The sequence below is a fragment of the Thermobia domestica genome, chromosome 9 (assembly GCF_964235325.1).
Source record: "Thermobia domestica chromosome 9, izTheDome1.hap1.1, whole genome shotgun sequence".
Classification (NCBI taxonomy): Eukaryota; Metazoa; Arthropoda; class Insecta; order Zygentoma; family Lepismatidae; genus Thermobia; species Thermobia domestica.
Genome location: NC_137462.1, coordinates 170,143,686 through 170,165,376, shown reverse-complemented (window position 1 = coordinate 170,165,376; position 21,691 = coordinate 170,143,686). Strand labels below are relative to the sequence as shown.

At 35.5% G+C, this 21,691-nt stretch overlaps 1 protein-coding gene across 1 annotated transcript in view; it reads left to right on the top strand.

Moving 5' to 3' along the window:
* The first annotated feature begins 4,962 nt into the window (after positions 1-4,962).
* LOC145695198 (arylsulfatase H-like) overlaps positions 4,963-21,691 on the top strand; it is a 40,608-nt gene continuing 23,879 nt past the window's right edge. The window contains exons 1-4 of the mRNA XM_081772181.1: positions 4,963-5,088; positions 9,904-10,097; positions 17,912-18,015; positions 21,051-21,176. Coding sequence (XP_081628307.1) covers positions 5,038-5,088; positions 9,904-10,097; positions 17,912-18,015; positions 21,051-21,176 — 475 coding nt within the window. The 5' untranslated portion in view covers positions 4,963-5,037. The remainder of the gene's footprint in view (positions 5,089-9,903; positions 10,098-17,911; positions 18,016-21,050; positions 21,177-21,691) is intronic.

The window sequence follows — 21,691 nt, the reverse complement described above, 5'->3', positions numbered from 1 at the left end:
ATGAAATTTTGACACTTTTTACGCCTCACAAGCAAAAATCAAATATGCCGGGGCTACAACTTCTCTAATTATCCTATTGAAACACTTTATGATGCGTTCTGTAGGGCAAAGAGGAAGCTTTCAGGTAGTGGTACGTTTGTTTCAATGTAGCCAGTAAGAGGGTAATATTAGAGGGGAAAAGGGAATTTTTTCCGAATTTTTCACCTAAAAGCGGGAATTAATTGTTTTGGCTGGAAACACTGCCATCAGACAGACGAAAACTATCTAAAAATAAGCCTTAGTACTCCAAGAATATATCCTACAAGTATCATGGCGATATATAACAAAGTAAGCATGAAATTTTAAAAAAATCTCATTCTACCTCAGAAATTCACCATTTTCTTACCGCTTACAGAACATGGTTTATTATAAACCTCAACTGTACTTTCCCTAATTATTCTAGTGAAACTTTTTATGGTGCGCTGCTTAGGCTAAGAATGAGGCTCCTAGACACTGCTACGTTTGTTCGAATGTAGCCAACAAGAAGGAAATAATAGAAATAAAAAAGGGAATTTTTTCCAAAATTTGCCCCTAAAATCTGGAATTAAAATTTTCTGTATCTGGCAACACTGCTATCAGACACACACAAACTATCTTAAAATAAGATTTGGTATCCCCCTAATATATCCTACAAGTAGTATGACGATATCTAATAAAGTAAGCATGTCAATAAAAATATCTCATTCTACCTTTAAAAAAATCACAGTTATCTTCCCAATTAGAGAACAAGGTCTACTGTAAACCTCAACTGTACTTCCCCTAATTATCCTATTGAAACTTTCTATAGTGCGTTGTGTAGAGCAAAGACGAGACTTCCAGATACTGGTATGTTTGGTCCGATATAGCCAACAAGAGGGAAATAATAGAGAAAAAAACGATATTTTTTCCAAAATTTCCCCCTAAAATCTGGAATTAAAATTTTCTGTATCTGGTAATACTGCTACCAGACAGACGTAAACTATCTTAAATTAAACATTGGTACACCACTAATATATTCTACAAGTGTTATGACGATATTTAAGGAACAAAACTTGTAATTACCAAAAATATATTACGGTAAACAGAAAAGTAGGGAAAAACTAGAAAAATCAAGGGTTAGAACCTAAATATGAATTCTTCGTGCGTTCCCTAATTATCCCATTGTAACGATCTGAACTTGCGTTTCTTAAGTAAGGACAAATGTTCGATTGGCGTAAGTTGACTTGCACTCGGACGTATAGGTACGGATTTATAAATAAAAATTTCTAATTTTTGCCCAAATTTAGGAAAATTTTAATTTCCCTAATTGGCAACACTGCGCGCAGGCCCGTCCAATTGATGTCATCAGTTACGTATCCATCCGAGGTATCTACTTGGCAAGTCTTAAGGAGGTCTTTCTACAACGAAGGAAGCTACAAGGAAAGAAGTAGTAGAGGAAATTCGTAATCAGAAAATTCTCGCATTTTTGACTGGGGTGAAATTTGAGAAGGAAATTCGACACCAGAAGAAAAAAATTAATATAATAAACTATAGTCCAACCATATTTTGCAAGAATAATATCCCGATATCTTAATTAGTGTCCACACAGGAGTGGATTAAACAAATGACACACCCGTGTGTGCCACTTTGGCTACCTGGGCCACTGAGTATACATTTGATTACATTTTGTTTTACTACTAACTCGTGTTGTTGTTGTAGTTATAGTCTCGACTAATAATACTATCGTAGTTGTAAACAATAACTTTATAAGGAAAATTTTCTCCTTTTTACATCTTAGTTCCAACACTGTTGGTGAGAAATGCAGGGTGTTTCAAAATAAATTTTGGGGTTTTAAGTCTTCGTAGTACTTATAACATTTTAAGTACAATTATAAACAATGCATCAAGTAAAAGAGCACCTCAAACAGTCTTTGCTACAAGTGTTCAATGTGAGATTCATTCGTCACACGGCACACATCTAGTCGATAGGCGAGAAAGACCCATAAACTTTCCGCCATATGGCACAAAACACATTCAATTTAGGAGAGTCTCGTTTCAAGTGTACCATCTCCTGAGGATTTGCTGACGGCCAGATACAAACATTATGAGTGTTCACATTAGCTCTTAGGTGAAGTGTCGATTTACCACTGAAGACGACACGATCCAGAAAATCTTCATTGTTATGCAGCAATATTTCACTTGCGAAATTGGCATGTAAACCGTAGTCTGTAAACTTTAGACCTGTAGCAACTGCAAACGATAAGGACGTAGTTGCAAGCGTCTCCTTAATAGTCTTCACACAGACCGTTGCACTGTACAGATTCAGTCTTTATTAAAACACAAAAAACTTTCTGCTCTCCAGTTTGCATCTTTGCTGCTTGCTGTTTCTAACGGCAGACAGAAGAGACAATGCATGTACATGCGTGCGTACAAAACTGTTTGAGTTGCTCTTTCATTTGATATAATATTTATAATTGTAAGTTAATTGTAATAGATACTACAAAGTTTCAAAACCCTAATATTAATTTTGAAACATCCTGCATTACTTCAATTTGAGTCATCCTATATTCGTGTCTTTTATATACATATCATCAGGGCCGGTCCTAGTCAATTTGTCGCCCCATGCAATGGCATAATTTGCCGCCTCCCCCTTTCTCCAGAAAGAACAAATCTTAAAAGTCATGATTTTAAGTATGCTACTCCAGCATGAACAACAAATTTGAGGGTAAGTGCAGTTGCACTCAGAAAGGCTTAATTCTTATCCGGGCAAGACATTTTTGTAACGTAAACGGGCAACCGGGGCCTGTGAGGCCCAGTATATATTTTAAGTGCAGAATACACAAAATCAATGCCTATTGTCACTCACTGTTCAGACTAGTCTAGAATGTACCGGTATATATTTTTGTCAAGTAGCGAAACTTCGTGTCACGCTTTTGTAAGCCGACCAAGCAGAATAGCAAATCCGGTCCAGACATTTTTGTAACGTAAACGGGCAACCGGGGCCTGTCAGGCCCAGTATATATTTTAAGTGCAGAACACTCAAAATTCAATGTCTGTTGCCGCATACTGTTCCGACTAAAGGTTACAATAGTCATGTGTTCAATATATAATTATGTGACAATTTGATCTAATATTTGACAGGAATTTCACTAAAGTTATACGGGGCCTCCTAGGCCCCGGTTGCCCAGTTACGTCAGGAAAAGATTTTTCAAATTAAAAAAAAAAAAAAAAAGCTTTACCAACTCGATATGTTCATGGTTTTAACTTCGACGAAAGATAGAAGAATTCAGTATTTTATGTCTTCGAAATATGTATGGTTATTGAGAAATTTTAGAAAAATGAAGCTACTGGTCCTGGGAGGCCCCGGTTGCCCGGATAAGGGTTAAATACTCACTAAAAATGCAATCCCGTTGTGTGTGTGTTTTTTAAATATTAATCTATTGTGTTAGTGAAACATAAAGCAAACACACCTGCAGAGGATAGTTGGTAATTCTTTTTATAGAATTCACTATCGAGCTTCAATCTCAATGTATCAGTTTGCAATTCCAGTGCAACTAGCTCTTTTATCTTTATTTCTTGATTTCTCTTCTATATCTGTTAACATTTTCTAAAAAACTTGGTTCTATCTTCAATGATAAGGAACTTGTTTCTGACATAAACAAGACTAGTTGTCATATCAAAACTGTGATAACTTACTAAATGGAACAGATATTCACTACTATTCCAGAATTGAATTCTTGCATTTGGCAACAATCAAGCAATTTGTGCTCGGATTTATTCGACTATTTGCTTTAGCATTGTCCATGTGGCCTTAAACTAATGCATCGTAAACTTAATTTATGAATGTAGTATTCAAATAGAAGGTCAGCTTAGTAAATGTAACTACCATCATCATAAAGTCTGTTTCCAACAAGAAATATTTAATTTAAATAATATACTTATGACAGATTTTGCCGGACCATCCAAACTTGCCACTCCATGCAAATGCACGTGTTGCATATATGGTAGAGCCGGCTCTGCATATCATATGTATCTAGTCGACAAATTATTTATATATGACATTTAAAAAATACTATTAGGCAAATTAGTATTAGTTTTTATCTTTAGACAAGTTATATGAATTTTATACTGTTCGTGACATTATTTTCGTACTTATTAAAGGCCTGCTTTCACGAAAAAAGAAAATTTCATTTCTACTTTTATTTCTTAGTTGATATTGATGAAAACTGCTGAAACCCGAATTGTTAATAGGTATGGTATTCATGTAAATTGTAAAATATTTGTAGCGTATCAGTATCTAGCGTTTAATTTATGTTGCATTTTACGGTTTTTTCTATTTACAACACTAGGTATAGCTATGTATTTCTGATTTTTGGTAGTATTGTATCTCACAAGTGACTAACTTTGGCATCCCCATTTCGGAATAACACGCTACGCTACTGCTGTTTTTGATGTAAGCGGCACTGTATGTGGAGGCGGATGGACTATTTCGCGCAGAGGTATATATACTTGTTTTATTATACGGATCCATAGACTGTAAAATACATAGAAAAATTTGGGCAAGTCTTTAATTTGCCTGTTTCATGTCGAGAACAGAACCCAAACGAACCCATGCGGGACTTCTAACCCGTTCCTACTACTACTACTACTACTACTACTACTACTACTACTACTACTACTACTACTACTACTACTACTACTACTACTACTACTACTACTTATATTATGGGTCCGTATAGTAAAAACTACATGTCTAATAACGTAATCTAACGTAACGTAATGTATTCCAACCAAATATAACCGAATGCAGTACATTTTGGTACGTTTTTTTTTAATTTTCAAATCGGTCCGGCGATACAGCAGTAATGCGATTAGTCGTCCGTCTTTTATCGGCTGCAGGGCATATACATGATAGAATGTAAAATTATAAATTTAATTGCATTTTATATCTTGCATCTTCCACAATGTTACACCGAGATTTCTAAATCTTGTAGTGTTGTGCGATATACCAAATTTTTTATGCGGTAGCTGGCAACAGTGCATGTGGATAGCAGACGAGAAGTTTGATAATACTTTGTTAAACAATAACAATGTAAGTATTTCACTGATTTTGACGAAAATTAATACTTATATTTCCTCTAATTTAGTTTATAGCGTTTCTAATAGTCCCAAAGTAGGGGGGCACTGATAGAGGGATGCACTCGTATATTAATTTATATATTATCGAAGTGCAAGGCTTATATATAATGGAAATAATTTCAAAACAATTTATTGTAATTCAAGGATTATATGTCCTAGAGTGTAAGCTTCTTGATTTATGTATTAATATATATTAACGTCTCATAAAGCCTCGTTGCTGAACGGGACGCTAAACTTCTAATAAACGAATGTAAATTTCCTCGTAATTGATGGATTTACACCTACTGTCTTTTTCTGATAGCAAAATATCTCGAGAAATTGTCATCACCCTTCTGAGATTTAGAGCTGGGTAAATGTTTAGCAGAATGGGTCCAGAAGTACATAAAAATTACAAAATTTACGGGAGAATTGTTAGATGCAAGTACTTAGACCTAACATAACCTAACCAAATCTAACTTAAGCTAATCTATCTAAAAGTAACCTAATATTGATAGAAATAAGCAAAATCTGGCGCAGTTTCACTATATGGATCCATAGATTGTAATATGTAGGGAAAATTGGGGAAGTCTATAATTTGCCCATTTTATGTCGAGAACAGCACCTAACGAATCCGTGCGGGGCTTCTAACCTAGGGTTGCCAGACGTCTCGGTTTTCAATGAAAGTATTAGCTGTCCCGTAAAAGTCTCGGGACGCTTATTTGTCCCGGTTTTCGTTCTTCAGATTGAAAACAGACACCAAGAACTAGTATGTCTCACCTAAAAACGGAATGTTTTCGGAAGATTTGCGTAGCCAATTAGTTTTACTAAATAAACAACAAGGAGTTTGAAAATCTCATCCATTCCTTAGTCTTATTGATTGTTTAGCTTACAGCCAGAGGAGGGTAAAAGTGATTTTGGCCTTAGATGGATGATTTTAGATACTATGAACGTATTGTTTTAAACTTCCAGCCTGCTACATCAGACATTTCTTATAAGATGTGCTTGAAAGAGATGCCGACTCGAGGTTTTAAAATTTCTACATTTATCATTATTATTGTAATTCAATGTTCCGTTAAGGGGGTCGAGTAATTTCTTCCACACAAAATTTGCAATTTCTCATCTTTCCATTGATTTTCGTATGATTACATAATACAATGTTATATTAGGTTTGGTTAGGTTAGATTAGATTAGGTTAGGTTAGCTTTGGACCCCCTTAACGGAACATAAACCTTATTTTAAAGCAGGGCTTACAGTCAGGGGTAAAAGTGGATCTGAAAAGGTAGGGGGACGCATGATATAACGCCGTACTCCGTGCCTATCTTTACCCATTGTAATTTTTTAAGAAAGTGGGGGTACGCCACTGCTTATAGTGACAAAATTCATTATTAACTTCGGTATTTTTGTTTTGAAAATCGTACTAACTGCGCCTGTATATACTTTAGGACCTAACGGAGTAGAGTTCAAGAAGTTTGCGAACATTATCGTGGCAAGGGGACGGGAATTCAGGACACCTTAATAATAAAACTATACTTTTTACCGACAGAAATTTACACTAGTAGGGAAGTACTATATAATAGCAAAACCTGTATTTTTGCAAAGGGATATTTTAAGCTTTTGCTTGCTATATTACTTTCGCAAATTAATCTGAGTCCGAAAGATTTCTTACGTGCTTTATACATTTGATGTGAAGAATTTCCTTCATTTTTCGAACAATTAACTGCTAGTATTATAAGAATAATATGGAAGGATACTTGAATGTCTGTCGCATCGTATTCTTACATCCAAGTTCTATTTTAAATCCCACTTCAACGATTACAGAACAGTTGTCTTTAATATGCTTTCCCGTATTTCTAAAGATGCTATGCTTGCATTCAATAATTTGTATTTATATTTTTCTTTTATCTGGTAAAATTTTCAGTAATTCTGAAGTTAAAATTCCGTAACAACTTACTCTAACACAAGAAGTGGCAGTTAAACACATAAAGTTGTGTGTCTTCTTTAATTTTGATACTGGATTTTATTTATTTTTTTAATTTTTTAATTTTATTTATTTATTTATTTTTTGTCGAAGTTTTAGAGAGCCTGCGTAAGTCTTTAAAGAGATTTACTTTTAGTTTATCGTTCTAAATTTAGTGTAAATGTATTTTTTCTTGGCAAATGTTCAATTTATATTTCTTTTATGGTAGTATTTCTGACTTAGGCGGTGACGCAAGAAAGAAAATATATCTCTGTAATCATAAATAGGAGGGTGTCTCATAATTGACACAATATTTAAGACCTGTAAAACAACAAATCGGAATAAGGGATGCCAGGCAACTCTATTCTTATTTTATCTTTTCACATTCTTTATATATTCCTTGTAGAGCTTCATTTGTGTTAGCTGTGCATAGAATGAACTGGAAATTTGTGAGTAGTAACTTGGAAATACAGATAATTGATTCTGACTAAATAAAGTAGGAACCCTGAGATTGGTGTCCCAGATTTTCATTTACAAAAATTGGCAACCCTATTCTAACCCATTCCTCCTCCTACTACTACTACCACCTCCTCCACCAACAACAATGACCTGAACCTCTACACTAACATAAACTAACCTAATATAAGCTAGACTTACCTAAACCTAATGTGAACAGAAACTACCGAAATTGTAACATTTTTTTTTTTAGAAAAAATAGCGACCAATAAAAAAAACTTATGGTGCATGTTAAGTGTAGGCACACCATGTTTTGAAAAATTCACTGTTAAAGTCCAATACTCTTCATGGACAGATATGTTCAAAAAGAATAAAAGGTGCAGTTTAACTATACGGATCCATAGATAGTAAAATGTACAAAAAAAATATGGACAAGTCTAATTTGCCCATTTCATGTCAAGAACAGAACCCAATCAACTCCTGCGGGGCTTCTAATCCAATCCTTCTCCTCCTCCTCCTACTACTACTTGTTCTTCTTATACTATGGATTCGTATAATCAAACTGCACGGCGGGGTTAATTCTAATTGCGGGGGCCAATCCAAACCATGAAAGTAAATACAACTAATGTAATCTAATCTAATCTAACGTAATCAAACCGAAATTAAAGTATAGTTATAAAAAAAAAAAATTTTTAGGAAAAAATTCTGGGTTCTCGTAATTAGAATTTAACCGAACAAAGTTATGCAGGAGCAGGATTGAATAGTAAGTAATGCAGCTCTGTATTATATATTTACAAGTGTACAGTTACTAGTGTAAAATACAAGTGCTATACGACGTTTACTAAAGTTAGTTCATATGGTGGGTCCACTCGAGCAGATGGTTCTACCAATTACAAAGTTTATAGGTAAAATATAATGTGCAACAATTTTCGTGAAGGAGCGAGAGTGTGAATATAAGTAATTTCTGTCAGTGGACAGCATATTGAAATCAATTTTCAAAGTATTGTATGTGTAAGTATTTACTGAAACGAAAGCGGTACAATATAAGAATGCAAATTGAGTAGAAAAAGACGGGGGGGGGGGGAGTTTTCGGTTCATAGTACTTCTGCACAGTATACAACAGTTGTATTTTGTTTTATGTGTTCATACCGTCACTTAAGCAGATACCCACCGTCGCTGACGTGCCTTGCTGGACGTACGCGAACCCATCGGCTTTCTGTTGCCTTTAGATGGTTAGATAGCATTTGTGCTTTTTGTGGTCACCCAGCGTGTGTTGGTTTGTATTTTTTGCACTGTAGTTTCTATAGCATATGTCCGGACACTGTATTTATATGCAAATCGTGAAAGAATTTTAATTTTTTTAACTATTAGTTCTGTTGGCCTTCTTGAACTACATCTATGCTAAGTAAGATATTGTAATACCTCTTGGCGTCAATGTTTTGGAGAACAATGATAAGGAATTTAGTAAAGGAATTATAATTTTTCATTGATTATTTCGAGGGATGTGCCTAAACTTGACCTACACAACAATCATCATATATCCTGGTTCTTCGACGAAATCAGCTCATAGTGCCTTTAATAATTGTATTGTTATATGTGGCGTAGCATTCTTTGATGTAGTTACATTTTAGGAGGGTATCAGCAGTAATGATGTAAATCTGGACATGAAATTCTATCCAAATCGCATAAGATGCTGTTATTCACTTTTACTAGGATGCTTGCATAAGAAGTTTCATTTCTTGACCTATCGGATAGTTCAGGAGCCTGAGTGAGCGGAAATAGGTGAATAGCACATATTACAATCAATTGTACTTAAAACACACTACTTTGTCTAATCTACTTTTCTTTCCATATGCTTTCATCGTACTTGCAGCAAAATCTTTTCGAAATTTTCTATAATGGTTAGTAGCTGCAAATGCAAGCGTCGAATGTGTGGGAGCAACTGAAAAACGCGTAGTGTTCACTTCTTCAACTGAAATATTCAAGGTGTTGGGTTACGTATAGAAATAGCTAATTTATGGGGGTTAAAGGAATAAAGCATCAAAACTCAAAAGCTGCATTTGACTGTTCGTTCGAGTCTTTGTAGGATCGAGATTCCATTGGTCCAGCGTTTATATATATATATATATATATATATATATATATATATATATATATATATATATATATATATGGAAGAATAAAGAGTATTAGAAGAATATCAAAGTAGTCATTGCATATCCAACTAGCCTAAGCTCAAATGGCGGGGTTGAAGAAATCTTGATACATGTAGGTTAAATCTTTTCTATATGCTTTATTCAATAACTCTAGGTATGTTTTGAACACATCATGTTATCAATAACAATTTTATAAAAAAAATTTAATTTTGTTTTTCAGATGGATTACTATCAAAGACTATCAAGTATTCAATATTTATCTATAGTAATATTTTTTCTAAGGCTGATTAGTTGTGGATATTCAAGAGACTCAAAGGAGATGCCAAATTTTGTATTTTTAGTAGCTGACGATTTGGGAATAGGAGACGTCGGTTGCTTTGGAAACGACACTATAAATACTCCAAACATTGACAGGTATGTAATGAAACAACTTAATTTTATGTTCTCTACTCGTTGTTTACGTGTAGCCTTAGATTGCCTGCATCCACCTTCCTGCCTGTCATTTCTTTGATACCACATTTTATCCTTACAGGCAAAACAGTTGATTATTTCCATCCTGTGCTGATTGATGAAACGTGATTGCATGATGTGCACCATGGACTGAACGAAGTAGTAATCTGAAAGTGCATAGTCGTACGATATGCCGGGCGAAACATCAGTTTGATGCCGTCTAGTTCCTAAATCTTTTGTTGCGTTTTTCGACCTCCAAGTGTGGTTTTACTTATCCTGTTGCAGGAGGGTGCGTTCGTGGTTCCCCAATACAGGAAAGTTTTGGCTTAGTGCAACACACATTTACTCCACTCCAACTGCTCGTAATAAAGGTCAGCATAAGTGCTACGACCGTTGGAACGATCTCGAAATGAGTTACTTCCTCGTAGTTCCACTACACACAGAACATTATTTTATGTTCAAATCTGTCCTGTTTGATAATCAGTTCTGGAAATCGGCCCTTGCGCAATTTTCCACATTCAAATTAAAAAAAAAAAAAAAAAAAACCTTCGACGTATGTGATAAATCTGTTTTAGAAGACTCACATAACGCGGATTTTGAAACTGTTATTGGCACACATCCATTCAACCTAAGCTAGGGTGACACAATATGGCAGCTCCTGATGGTTTTCCCGAGTTTATCAAAGTGACGCACTACAGTGGAATGTGATATGCCGGGTTGGTTTAACAATCATTGGGTGGTGGTGGATGGATTTTCCTCATTAACCTCAGAATCCGTTACCCTGGAGAAGCTGGATTTCGGAAGATCTTCGACATTTCTACAACCTTCACGAAATTTCAGGAGCCAGTAAGTTGTGGTTCAAAGCACCTTCACTGTGCTATGGCTCACTGCATCTTCCTCTTTCCAGAGCCGTAGCTAGAGATTTCGGCGCCCCATACGCTCACCACACCAAGCTTTTCCTTCCTTCCTTTTTTCTTTTTCTTTTTGTCTATACGAGAAGCAGCTTTTGTTATTATGCTATAAAAAAATCCCTTAGACGAACTAAAATTGTTATAGTCTCCATAATACAAATGCAACACTTTCCCGAAGAAAGGGTGCAATCCTTCAAACGGATAGACCATTAAAAAAATGTTATGCTTTGTTGATTTTTTAATCATGCTGTTTGGACAGACCATTGCAAGAGCCAAAAGCGATCATTATGTATTCTTTTACATATAAGAGCTGTTTTCAAGAGGCGTATTTTGAAATTTTGACAAAACTAAATTTGGCTGGTATACAGATCCACTTGGAGATCAGATATGGAAATTTACAGTACAGCTATTTGTAACGTTTCATACTATCGATAAGAAATGAAATTTCAATACATTAGAAACTATTCAACATGGGAGACAGCATTAATTTCCAGTAAAAATTGTAAACTTTTGTAATTTTATTTTGCATGTGACCACACAAATAGGATTTTAATTTCGATTCTTTCAATATCAACAATTTTTAAATGTGGAAGATTTAACAGGTTGAATTTGTTAATGATAGATTTCTTTTATTACTCTTAAGATGGAAGAACACACAATCAAATTGATCACGTTTTAGTAGATAGTGTCTGCAAGAAGACAGTCTAGCATAATTGATGTTAACTCCTTCAGAAGACCCGACTAACAGTAAGACCCAGATCACTATCTGGTAGCAGCGATAACAACAATGAAAGATTATCGTTGGATAAAGAGAATATTCAACATCTGAAAACAGAGAGGTTTAGTTTAAAGAAATTAGAGGAAAACCAGGCAAGAGTGAAATACTAGATTGAACTGTAATGGATTCTCGTTTTTACAAGGTTTTTAGAGCACTAATGTTGCGGATACTTGGGTTCAAATGAAGGATAGCATTAAAATTTCAGCAAGAGAAAAATTGGGATACGCGGAAATATGTAGGAATAAATTATGGTTCGACCAGGAATACACCAAACTAACGGAGAAAGAAAAATAGGCGAAACATCGTTGGCTACAAAATCCGAACGCTATAACTACACTAAATTTCCTTGACATCAGACGGGAAAGTACCAAAATGTTTAGAAGAGAGAAACGCGATTTTTTGAAAGCTTAAATTAATGAGCTTAAAGATAATAGTAAAAGAAATAAATTCGAGACATGTTCAAGGCCATCAACGAATTTAAGAAAGGGTATCAACCTCGCGCGTATATAAAGTGAGAAGACGGAACAATTCCTTTTTATACATATAGCATCATGAATAGTTCGAAGGAAGTCTTTGACGATTTGCTTGACACGCAGTCAAAAACTAATGTTCGTGGGGAAATGGAAATACACAGCACAAGAGTGGAAAGAATGAATGAGTGTTCCAATTCACAAGAAAGACGACAAAGCGGATTGTAATATTTATCGAGGCATTTCTCTTGTTTCAACATCCTATAAAATTCTCTCAAAGATTTTAAGAGCAAGATTGATTCCATACACGGATGAAATTATTGGAGATTATCAGTATGGGTTTAGACGAAATCAATCAACTATGGACCAGATATTTACCATTCGACAAATACTCGAAAAGAAATTGGACCCGGTACATCAAAGATTGATTTTAGAAAGGTTTACAATTCCATTAAGAGATAAATATTATACAACATTCTTGCAGAGTTTGGAATACCGAAAAAGCTAGTAGGAAAATCAAAGATAATTACCAGGCCCTCGAGCTGAATGGTATTTACCAGGTTATGGCGTATGCTGATATTGTAAATCTGATAAAATTGTAGAATAAAACTAAATACATAGAAGTTCACTAGAATCGCAATACTGCAAATTATGGATGCGTCAAAGTATCAAATAATAGTTTCGATAAAGTGGATACTTTCAAGTATCTAGGATCAATATTAACAGACCAAAATTATATCCACGAAGAAATAAGATGTCGACTGAAAGCAGGGAATTAGTGTTATTATCCAGTTCAAAATCTTTTGTTGTCGCGACTTTTGTCGAGTAATTTGAAATTCAAAATATATAGAACGATCATCATGCCTGTTGTTCTGTATTGTTGCAAAACATAGTCGCTTACTTTAAGGGAAGAACGTAAATTGAAAGTATTAGAGATTAAAATCCTGAGACAAATATTCGGACCCAGGAAGAACGGCAATCGGGAATGGCAGAAACTTCATAACGAGGTACTGCATAAAACACACTCTTTAATAAACATTGTTAGAGTCATCAAGTCTAGGAGGCTCAGGTGGGCAGGTCATATAGTCAGAACCCCGATGGCAGAACTTTCTTTGTCTTTCTGCGATGAGCTTTAGTAAGTCAAAAATTTTCTGCAGAAAAAACACTTCTGATTGTTAAAAATACGCTTTACGCGACGTAAAAAACAGTTCAAACTATATTTATGCGAGTCGTCCATGCATTAAAGATATCTACACATAGCAGGCAAGTTTTACTTTTCTGTTGGCAATATTTTCTTTCATCTGGCAATTTTTCTGCACAGGCGCGGCAATTTTTTTGCGATCACATCGCAGATCGCGGCATGTTCTGCTATGTGGATCAGACGAAAGAAAGTATGAACGCTTTCAAAGTTTTAACTGGAAATCCAATTGGAAAACGACCATTAGGAAGGAAGGACAATATTAAGATGAATCTCGTAGAAATAGGAATACAAAGTAGAAACAGGATTCAGTTGGGTAAGGGCAGAAGTCATTGGAGAGGTTTTATGTATGCGGTACTGAACCTCGGGTTTCTATAGAGCATAGAGTGAGTTAGTTTTTTTACGGTAAAAATATTTTGTGAAATATAACAGAAATTCAGAAGGTTTATGTTTTGTCTGTATGTAGATAGATAAAAACAGAGCACTACTGATACGTATGCACAGAAAACATATCCTGGCGATACAACTAGTTGATAGAGAAGTGATCCCACTAAATTCCTTCAAATTGGAAGCATTTCATATGTTAATGGAATAAAAAATTCACTGGTAGTGATTAGTCTTTGAAAAAGACGGAATTTATTGGTTCTGATCCTTTTAACCTTACTCTACGATTTTGAATATATTATTTCCCTTGTTTACCTTCAATTTTAATATTCCCGCACAAACAGTAGCTTGCGTGTATCAATAAACTCCTCTCATTTTCATACCTTCATTCTCACCATTATGTTAATCCGATTGGGTAGAAAAGCGTGATTAACTAAGCGAACTCATCACCATCACAACGCTGAACACGTATTTCAGACTTTGACCGTTTCCGATTTTGAAAGCGTTCCTGCGTACACTATAAGTCATTACTCGATACCTTGTTTATCACATCGTCACTAACAAATCATATATAGTAACTTTCTTTAAGTAATAAGTAAATATTTGTTGTGACTCTTATTGAAAATTTTGGGTTGCGAGCGGAGCGAGCAAGAAAATTTTTAACAAAGGTATTTCTTTACAAACTGACAACGATATTGATTTAATAGGGCGCAAATTCTTTTATGGGGCGCCGCGTCGTTTACTCTTTTCCGACACTTTTCCTTGTTGCTCGTTCGGTGCCTTCTTGCTATCTGCGCTCGGGGCAACCGCCCAGCTGCACTCCCCCCCCTTAGCTACCGCTCTGCCTCTTTCGCTTGATAAATATTATGGCTGCCGCAGCGTTGTGCCCAAGATCAAACTCATTTCACAGTACCTTATATTAACAGAAACAGTGTAAAGTTAAACAAGAATGTTACAAAGAACAGGGAAATTTATAAGAAATTGATTGATTTGGCATGCGTGCTATGTAAGCAGGAACTGTAATTTCTCAGGTATTTTGAATCGCACGACTCTTTGAACCGGCGAAATTTTAAATAATTTTTTGAGTACATGTTAAACAGTAATAACACTAAAAGTTCATTGAAAGAAATTGAGTCGTTTTAAAAGTTTGTCGAAATTAACTCAGAATGGATTAATTGACTGTACATCTGAGGTACTGACTGACGCTATTACAGGAAGAATTGAAAAAGTAGTTTGTTTTTATTTAAATAATAATAATTAATAATAATAATAATAATGTCAAGCCGACGAAAGAATCGATAGAGCTTGTAGACCTCAATGTTTAGTGGTACGTCGGTTTATGGACACTGGAGGTGAAATTCAGGAATCGTGTATTATTTCACGATTTAGAGAAGACAGGTCTACTGAAGCAATATGTGGTATGTTAGTTAATATTCTGGATAATTTTAGCTTTCGACAAAAATTAGTTGCTCAGTGTTTTATCATTACAATTAAGTGGTCTCAAGAGTCGGGTTCGTGAATTCATTCCTCGGGCTATTTTCACCCACTGCTTCGCGCATTGTTTAAATTTAATTCTATAACGTTGTAAAAATATTTATGCAGCAAAATTGTTTTTCTCAACACTGCAACGAATTCCAAACTTTTTTTCACAAATCTCGAAACAGAAGAGCAATTTGTAGAACACGTGTTGAAAAACCAATACCAACCCATACTGAGACGAAATTGAAATGCAAAAGTTGTCGTTATTGTTTCAAACAAAAGTGCAAATTAGTGAAAATGTTCTCAGAATCCGTGTGCTTAGAAACGAATAAATAAAAAAGAAAAAAAAAGTTACAAGCTGAACGTTACAGAAGAAAGCTAGAAGAATGAATTAATTTTCCTTCTTGTGTTTCAAGATATTAGTGCGTAAATTGAGTATTTGTTTAACATTATTCAGAGGAAAATATTAGAAAAGAATGTGTAAATTTCCTTGATGTGCTACGAAACGACACCAAATTTAGTGAGTACATTCGACAAACACAAGGAGGAAACATAATTGATGTCAATGATGATTTCAAACGATTTTTCCCAGGGAGAATTTCAGTACACAGTTGGTTAAAGTAGTACTGGAGAAATATTGGTAATCCTTGTTGAGCACGATCGAAGATTTGCTTCGGGGCCATTCCTGAAATCTTCACTGGTTGATGCTACTTTGGAAAGGAGTGAATTCATTATCAATAATTTCAGTTGAAAAAGAATTGCTGTCCAAATTAATGGAGCAGCTATCTTAGTGTGATTATATTATTACGCGATGTGCAATACGAAAGGATGTCGCATTGATTTTTTTTTACAAGTAAAGTAAGTTTATATTCTCACCATATGTTTTTTCTATTTCTCGTATAGCATATAGAGTTTTTTTTTTTTTTTTTTTTTTTGTAGGTAAGGGAGGGAGCAGTAGTGCATTTACATTGAATAAAAATAGTTTCAGAACAATCTAACCTGATGGTCGTTATCTTAAAAGTATTGTCATTTTTGTAAGAAAATATACCGAGATACAGATTAAGGTGTATCGCTTCGTTTTTTCTGCAAATGTAATATTACCAGTGGCGGCGATAACAGTCCCGCAGATCCCACAATGCGGGGAATTCCAGCTTGTTTTACTCCCGCTCAAATGGTTGGTTTCGTACTATGGTCATCGGGGAACTGGGAACCCCAAAATCAGGGCAGTGCGAGCGGTCCCGGGTTCGATTCCCGGTGGGGTCACTCGAAGGCCAGCCACCGTGAATGAGGTTTTCCTGGGTTTTCCTCATTCAAACCAAATAAGTGCCGGAGTGGTACCTGACTTATAGGTCCCAGGCCGCTTCCTTCTTTCCCCAGTCCTTTCTTCCTTCCCTTTCTCCGGATTGTGTGCTCGCCGAGGAACGTCATCCCTCAAATCGTGACGGGCTAAATGGCCTTAGATGCCGAAAGCCCACAAATCTAAACCCTAAACCTAAACCAAAGTCAGGACAGCAATTCTGCGGGAGGGAGGAGGAACTAACTGGTTTCATCGCCACTAAATACTATGACCCAGTTTTCTGTTCTTCACCTGTTTATTTAGCCACGGTTCACCTCTGATGAATAGCATAGTTTAAAAGTCTGAAAACGGGACACTCGTCAAACTGACATCCAATAAGATTGTTATGTCTTCCGTCTTTCCACGTGTTAACCTTCGATTACGACCCACGGAAAAATATACAATATGAAAGCATGGAATTTACTACGGAGCCATATATTCGAAAAATATGAAACTATTTAAAAATTTAGAAATCTTTTAAAACGAGGAAAACGTACAAATTTTATACGACCCAGAAACGAGACTTGTTTAAATAAATATTTTAGGTCCCGTTTGCATAGTCCGCGGAACACCGGAAGATTTTCTGGTTATGCTACACCAGTTTCTATACAGCTGCGGAGTCAGTGATATACAAGAAATGAACACATTTATGACTGGACCTAGAATAGAACCCAGGTGTTCGGCTCACCACGCTGATTCGTTAATCACTATACTACCTATTCCGTTGCTTGAATAGGCACACACTATCTCTCTTTAAGTTTATGCGTAATGGTTAACGCATCGCCGTGATAAGGTGAATGTCTGAATTCAATTTTCAGTCCAGTCGTGCATTTCTTTGCTTACATACATATCAACTCAGTCCATCTTCAAATCGTATACATATTGTCTGGGTACATCATTTTACATGTCACGATCCCAGCTCGCGCCCTGTGGACTTTGTTGTGGACAAACACCGTGCTCGTGGGTTTTCTCGGGGTTCTCCCGTTTCCTCCCACTCTCTTCATTCCACCATTTCACTCATCTCTCATCATCACCGTCTCCTTTAGCCTAACCGGCATAATCGTGGGACGTAAAACTTAAAGATTTCATTTCATTTTACATGTCTCAGAAAATTCCATAGTTTCATTTGGTTGTTACGGTTTACCAAAATTGTGCAAGTGAAGTAATAATATTGAAAATAATTTCTTTCTTATCAAATAGTGATTGTGTCTCATTACCGTAGATTGGCTGCTGAGGGAATGAAGTTGACCCAACATTTAGCCGCAGCTACAGTCTGTAGTCCTAGTCGTGCTGCACTTCTCACAGGGAGGTATCCTGTTAGATTTGGTAAGTAGCTTTGAATTCCTTGTGTCTTCTTGAATTCTTCATGCAATATAATTTCTTTATAATAACTAGTAGTAAGTTCCTTGATTGTGGGAAATATTCTCCTTCGTTGGCCTTTTAACAAGTGTTTAAAACTACATACTACATTTACTTAATATTTAACTTCAAATTAAAATTTTATAGGTTGTTCCATGTATTGACTTCTATTGCTATTTTCAACTATTTAATATGCGTGGCTTTATACGAGGGTCGTCCAATAAGTATTATACGAGGGGCGTTATACCTAAACAGGAAAGGAGGAGCGGAGCATAATGACACCTGACCCGCACGCCAAAGTCACTATGTGGAACCCCGCTGTGCAATTTGAGGTCAGTTGGAGCAAATGCAGTTGCAGTGCGCAGTGTGTTTGTTTTACACCGCTTAGCGAATGTTTGCTGGATGCAGCTGTCCCAAGATTTGTTGCACTTCTTTGAGAAGGACCAGGACAAATTCCTGGCTCAACTGGTGACAGGGGACGAAACCTGGATCCACCATTGGGATTCTAAGAGCAAGCAGGAGTCCATCCTGGTCCACCAATGAGATCTGACAGGCTATTTCTCAATTGTTTGCAGGCCATAACAAAAAAAAATAAATTATTTTATTGTAATTTACCACGACTGTGCTCTTTAGGCTAAAGGAGACAGATGATTAATGAAGGAGAATATCAAATTAAATTTTTTGTGCTTTCACAGTGGGAGTCGAACCTGGGACCACATGAACCAAAGTACGGACCGCGATGGGTCAGTAGTAGAGCGTTCACCTCTGGTGCATGGGGTCCTTGGTTCAATCCCAGCTCGCGCCAAGTGAACTTTGTAATGGACAAACACCATGTACGTGGGTTTTCTCGGGATTCTCCCGTTTCCTTCCACTTTCTTCATTTCATTCATTTCTCATCACTACCGTCTTCTTTAGCTTAGCCGGCATAATCGTGGAACGTAAAACTTAAAGATTTCATTTCACTTTTCATGAATCAAAGGCACACACGTTAGCCACTAGACCAGTGGAGAAAGGATGTTGGCATTTAGTGTTACATGAATATGTTGCCAGGTTAAGAGGAAGGAGACTTCAGTGAAGAAAGGTAAAGTCGCAAGACAAGTTAGTCGTCATTAAGACAAGAAATGCAGTTAAGTGGGCCTTGTGGTGGACAAACACCGCGTACATAATTTTTCTTAGAGTTCTCCTTTTCTTCATTCCACCATTTCGTTCATCATTACCACCATCTTCCTTAACCTTGGAGCATGATCATGGGACGTTAAACTACAATAAATAAATCAGTGCATATGCAAATAAAAATTAAATTATTTATGTGAATATATAGCTCTTTGCTGATCTAGTGGCCAATGCGCGCATTTGTTGCAGGGGTTCTGTGTTCGACTCTCCATGGGAAAGCATTAAAGGTATTACTGTGGTTCGGATTCATCCTGGGATATAAAACTGCAATGAACGAGAAAACGAATATGTCTGTATATGAAATAATAACAGAAATAAGTAAAACTCGAATGAGAAATAGAAAGCACAAGAAAGAATAAATAATAATAATAATCAAACCGAATTAATAATAATAATATCAACAATTACTCTTGTCACCTTCATCAGCGTTGGGCAGGAATTGATTCAGTTAAGAAGCACATAGTTTGTTATTGGGGGAAGTCTAAAAATAGAAATGTCATATTGTCGATTGAAGGGTACTTATACATGGTTTGTATTTCGTTCACCTATGTACTAGTGAGTGTATTGGGTTGTGATTATTAAGTCCACGGGTTGATGAGTAAAGAATAAAGCATTCAAGAAAGCTTTAAGTAGGTTTTACTGTTATTCCCAGCATCAAGTAGTATGGTACCTATTGTAGACATTTGTTATTCAGTTTCTGTTCTGCTATCTGCACAGTGTATACTTTTTTCTGTTTGGATTACCCCTACCAACTGTCACTTCCGCAGTTTTTGAATTGAAGAACAAGCTATATAAACACTTCAGTAAGCAAATAACAATCAGAATACCTAGAAAAATGAGTTTGAGGTTTTACAGAAAGTAAATTTATATAAAAGGAAAGTTACTCTTACCCTATAAATTGAATATCTTTTTGTAGTATCTTAATATTGAAGTTTTAATATTTTTATCATACCTTTTTTGCTTTCTTTTATGCAATTTATATTGGTGTTGCCAGATTGTGAACTAACTGAATGACAAAACTCCGAAATTTTTAGTTCACAACCTGCAGATTTGTTCTCGTAATAAAACTTGAATAAAATAAACTGAAGATAAAAGGTGTGACAAAAATAACAGATCTTCAAGATCGAGTCTGCTGCAAAAATAAGGATATATTTAATTTACTAAAGTAAGAACTTTTCTTTTCATATGAATTTGCCTTCAGATTTCTTAATCCATCCTTCGTAAATGCTTGGTGAATAGTCGCAGATATTATAAGCAACTAAAATATTGAAATAAAACATAATTAAAGTGTGTTTATATTGGCCTTTCCTTTTGTACTGTTTGCTGTTTTGAACTGAATAGTCACCCTGTTGACTGTAAACAATGAAAACTTCAGACTATTTGTCATCGTCTTACATCACGCATATGTGTGTCGAACTATACAGCGTTGTTGAAGATCACTCAGTTCTTCGGGACCAGGGATTCGAGGTATCCTTCTTGACTTCCAGAATGTGTCACTTCACTCAAACTTACAAAGACCTCAAAATATGCACAGTCATTACCATGAAGCATGTTTATATAGTTGAAATTCAGCTTATCTCTTTGTGAATTGTTTCTGTACTTGCATGTATTCAAAATGTATGCTTCGGTATCCTCGTCAAGAAAAAGATACACTAATATACCTACTTCAAGGTTTCTGAAAACCAGACATGCACATTTTCTGTGTTATTGGTAATTTATTAAACATTACGCTCAACATTTAATTAGTATTATTTTCAGTCTGTAATTCTACTCTATATTTGATAAACTACGTTTCAATTTAATAAGCACAAACTTTTCTTCTTCAATAGCAATGGAAAGTGGTGAAGGATGTCCTTTAGTGCCAGTTTTTGTTGCAAGTCGTGCTGGATTACCAGCTAACGAAACTACATGGGCAAGGATGCTTAAGAAACACCACTATGCGACAGCTGCTATAGGTAAGAATGTTAATAACTTACAAAAATAATGCAGCGCTTGTAAGAACTAAATATAAATTGGATTAATTATAACTGGTTAAAGAATTAAAAACTATGAAAGATATGAAGTAAGTTAATCTATCAACTCTTATCTGTCTTACTATTTATGAAATAATTGTTCAAAACACATTAACTATTCCTAGAGTGTATTTCATTATTTTCAAGAACTGAAAGAGATGGTCAGTGAATTTTCAAAAACAATGAACGTTAATTATATTCTTTCTTTAAAGTTAAAATAGATCAAAATAATGTAGAAAAGACAAGAATATAATTATAAGTAGTGGATATGTATTGAATGTATATTAATAATATGTAATGAATAAAGAGCGGAAGTTACGGTAGAATGCCATATTTTACCATTAAAAAAAGAAACTCTTTGATAAATGCCATTTCTTAAATTAATTACCATATTTGCCACTTCCTGACTGCTGCTTCTTTTTAAGTTTTCCTTGGAACCAGAAATGCATGTCATGTTG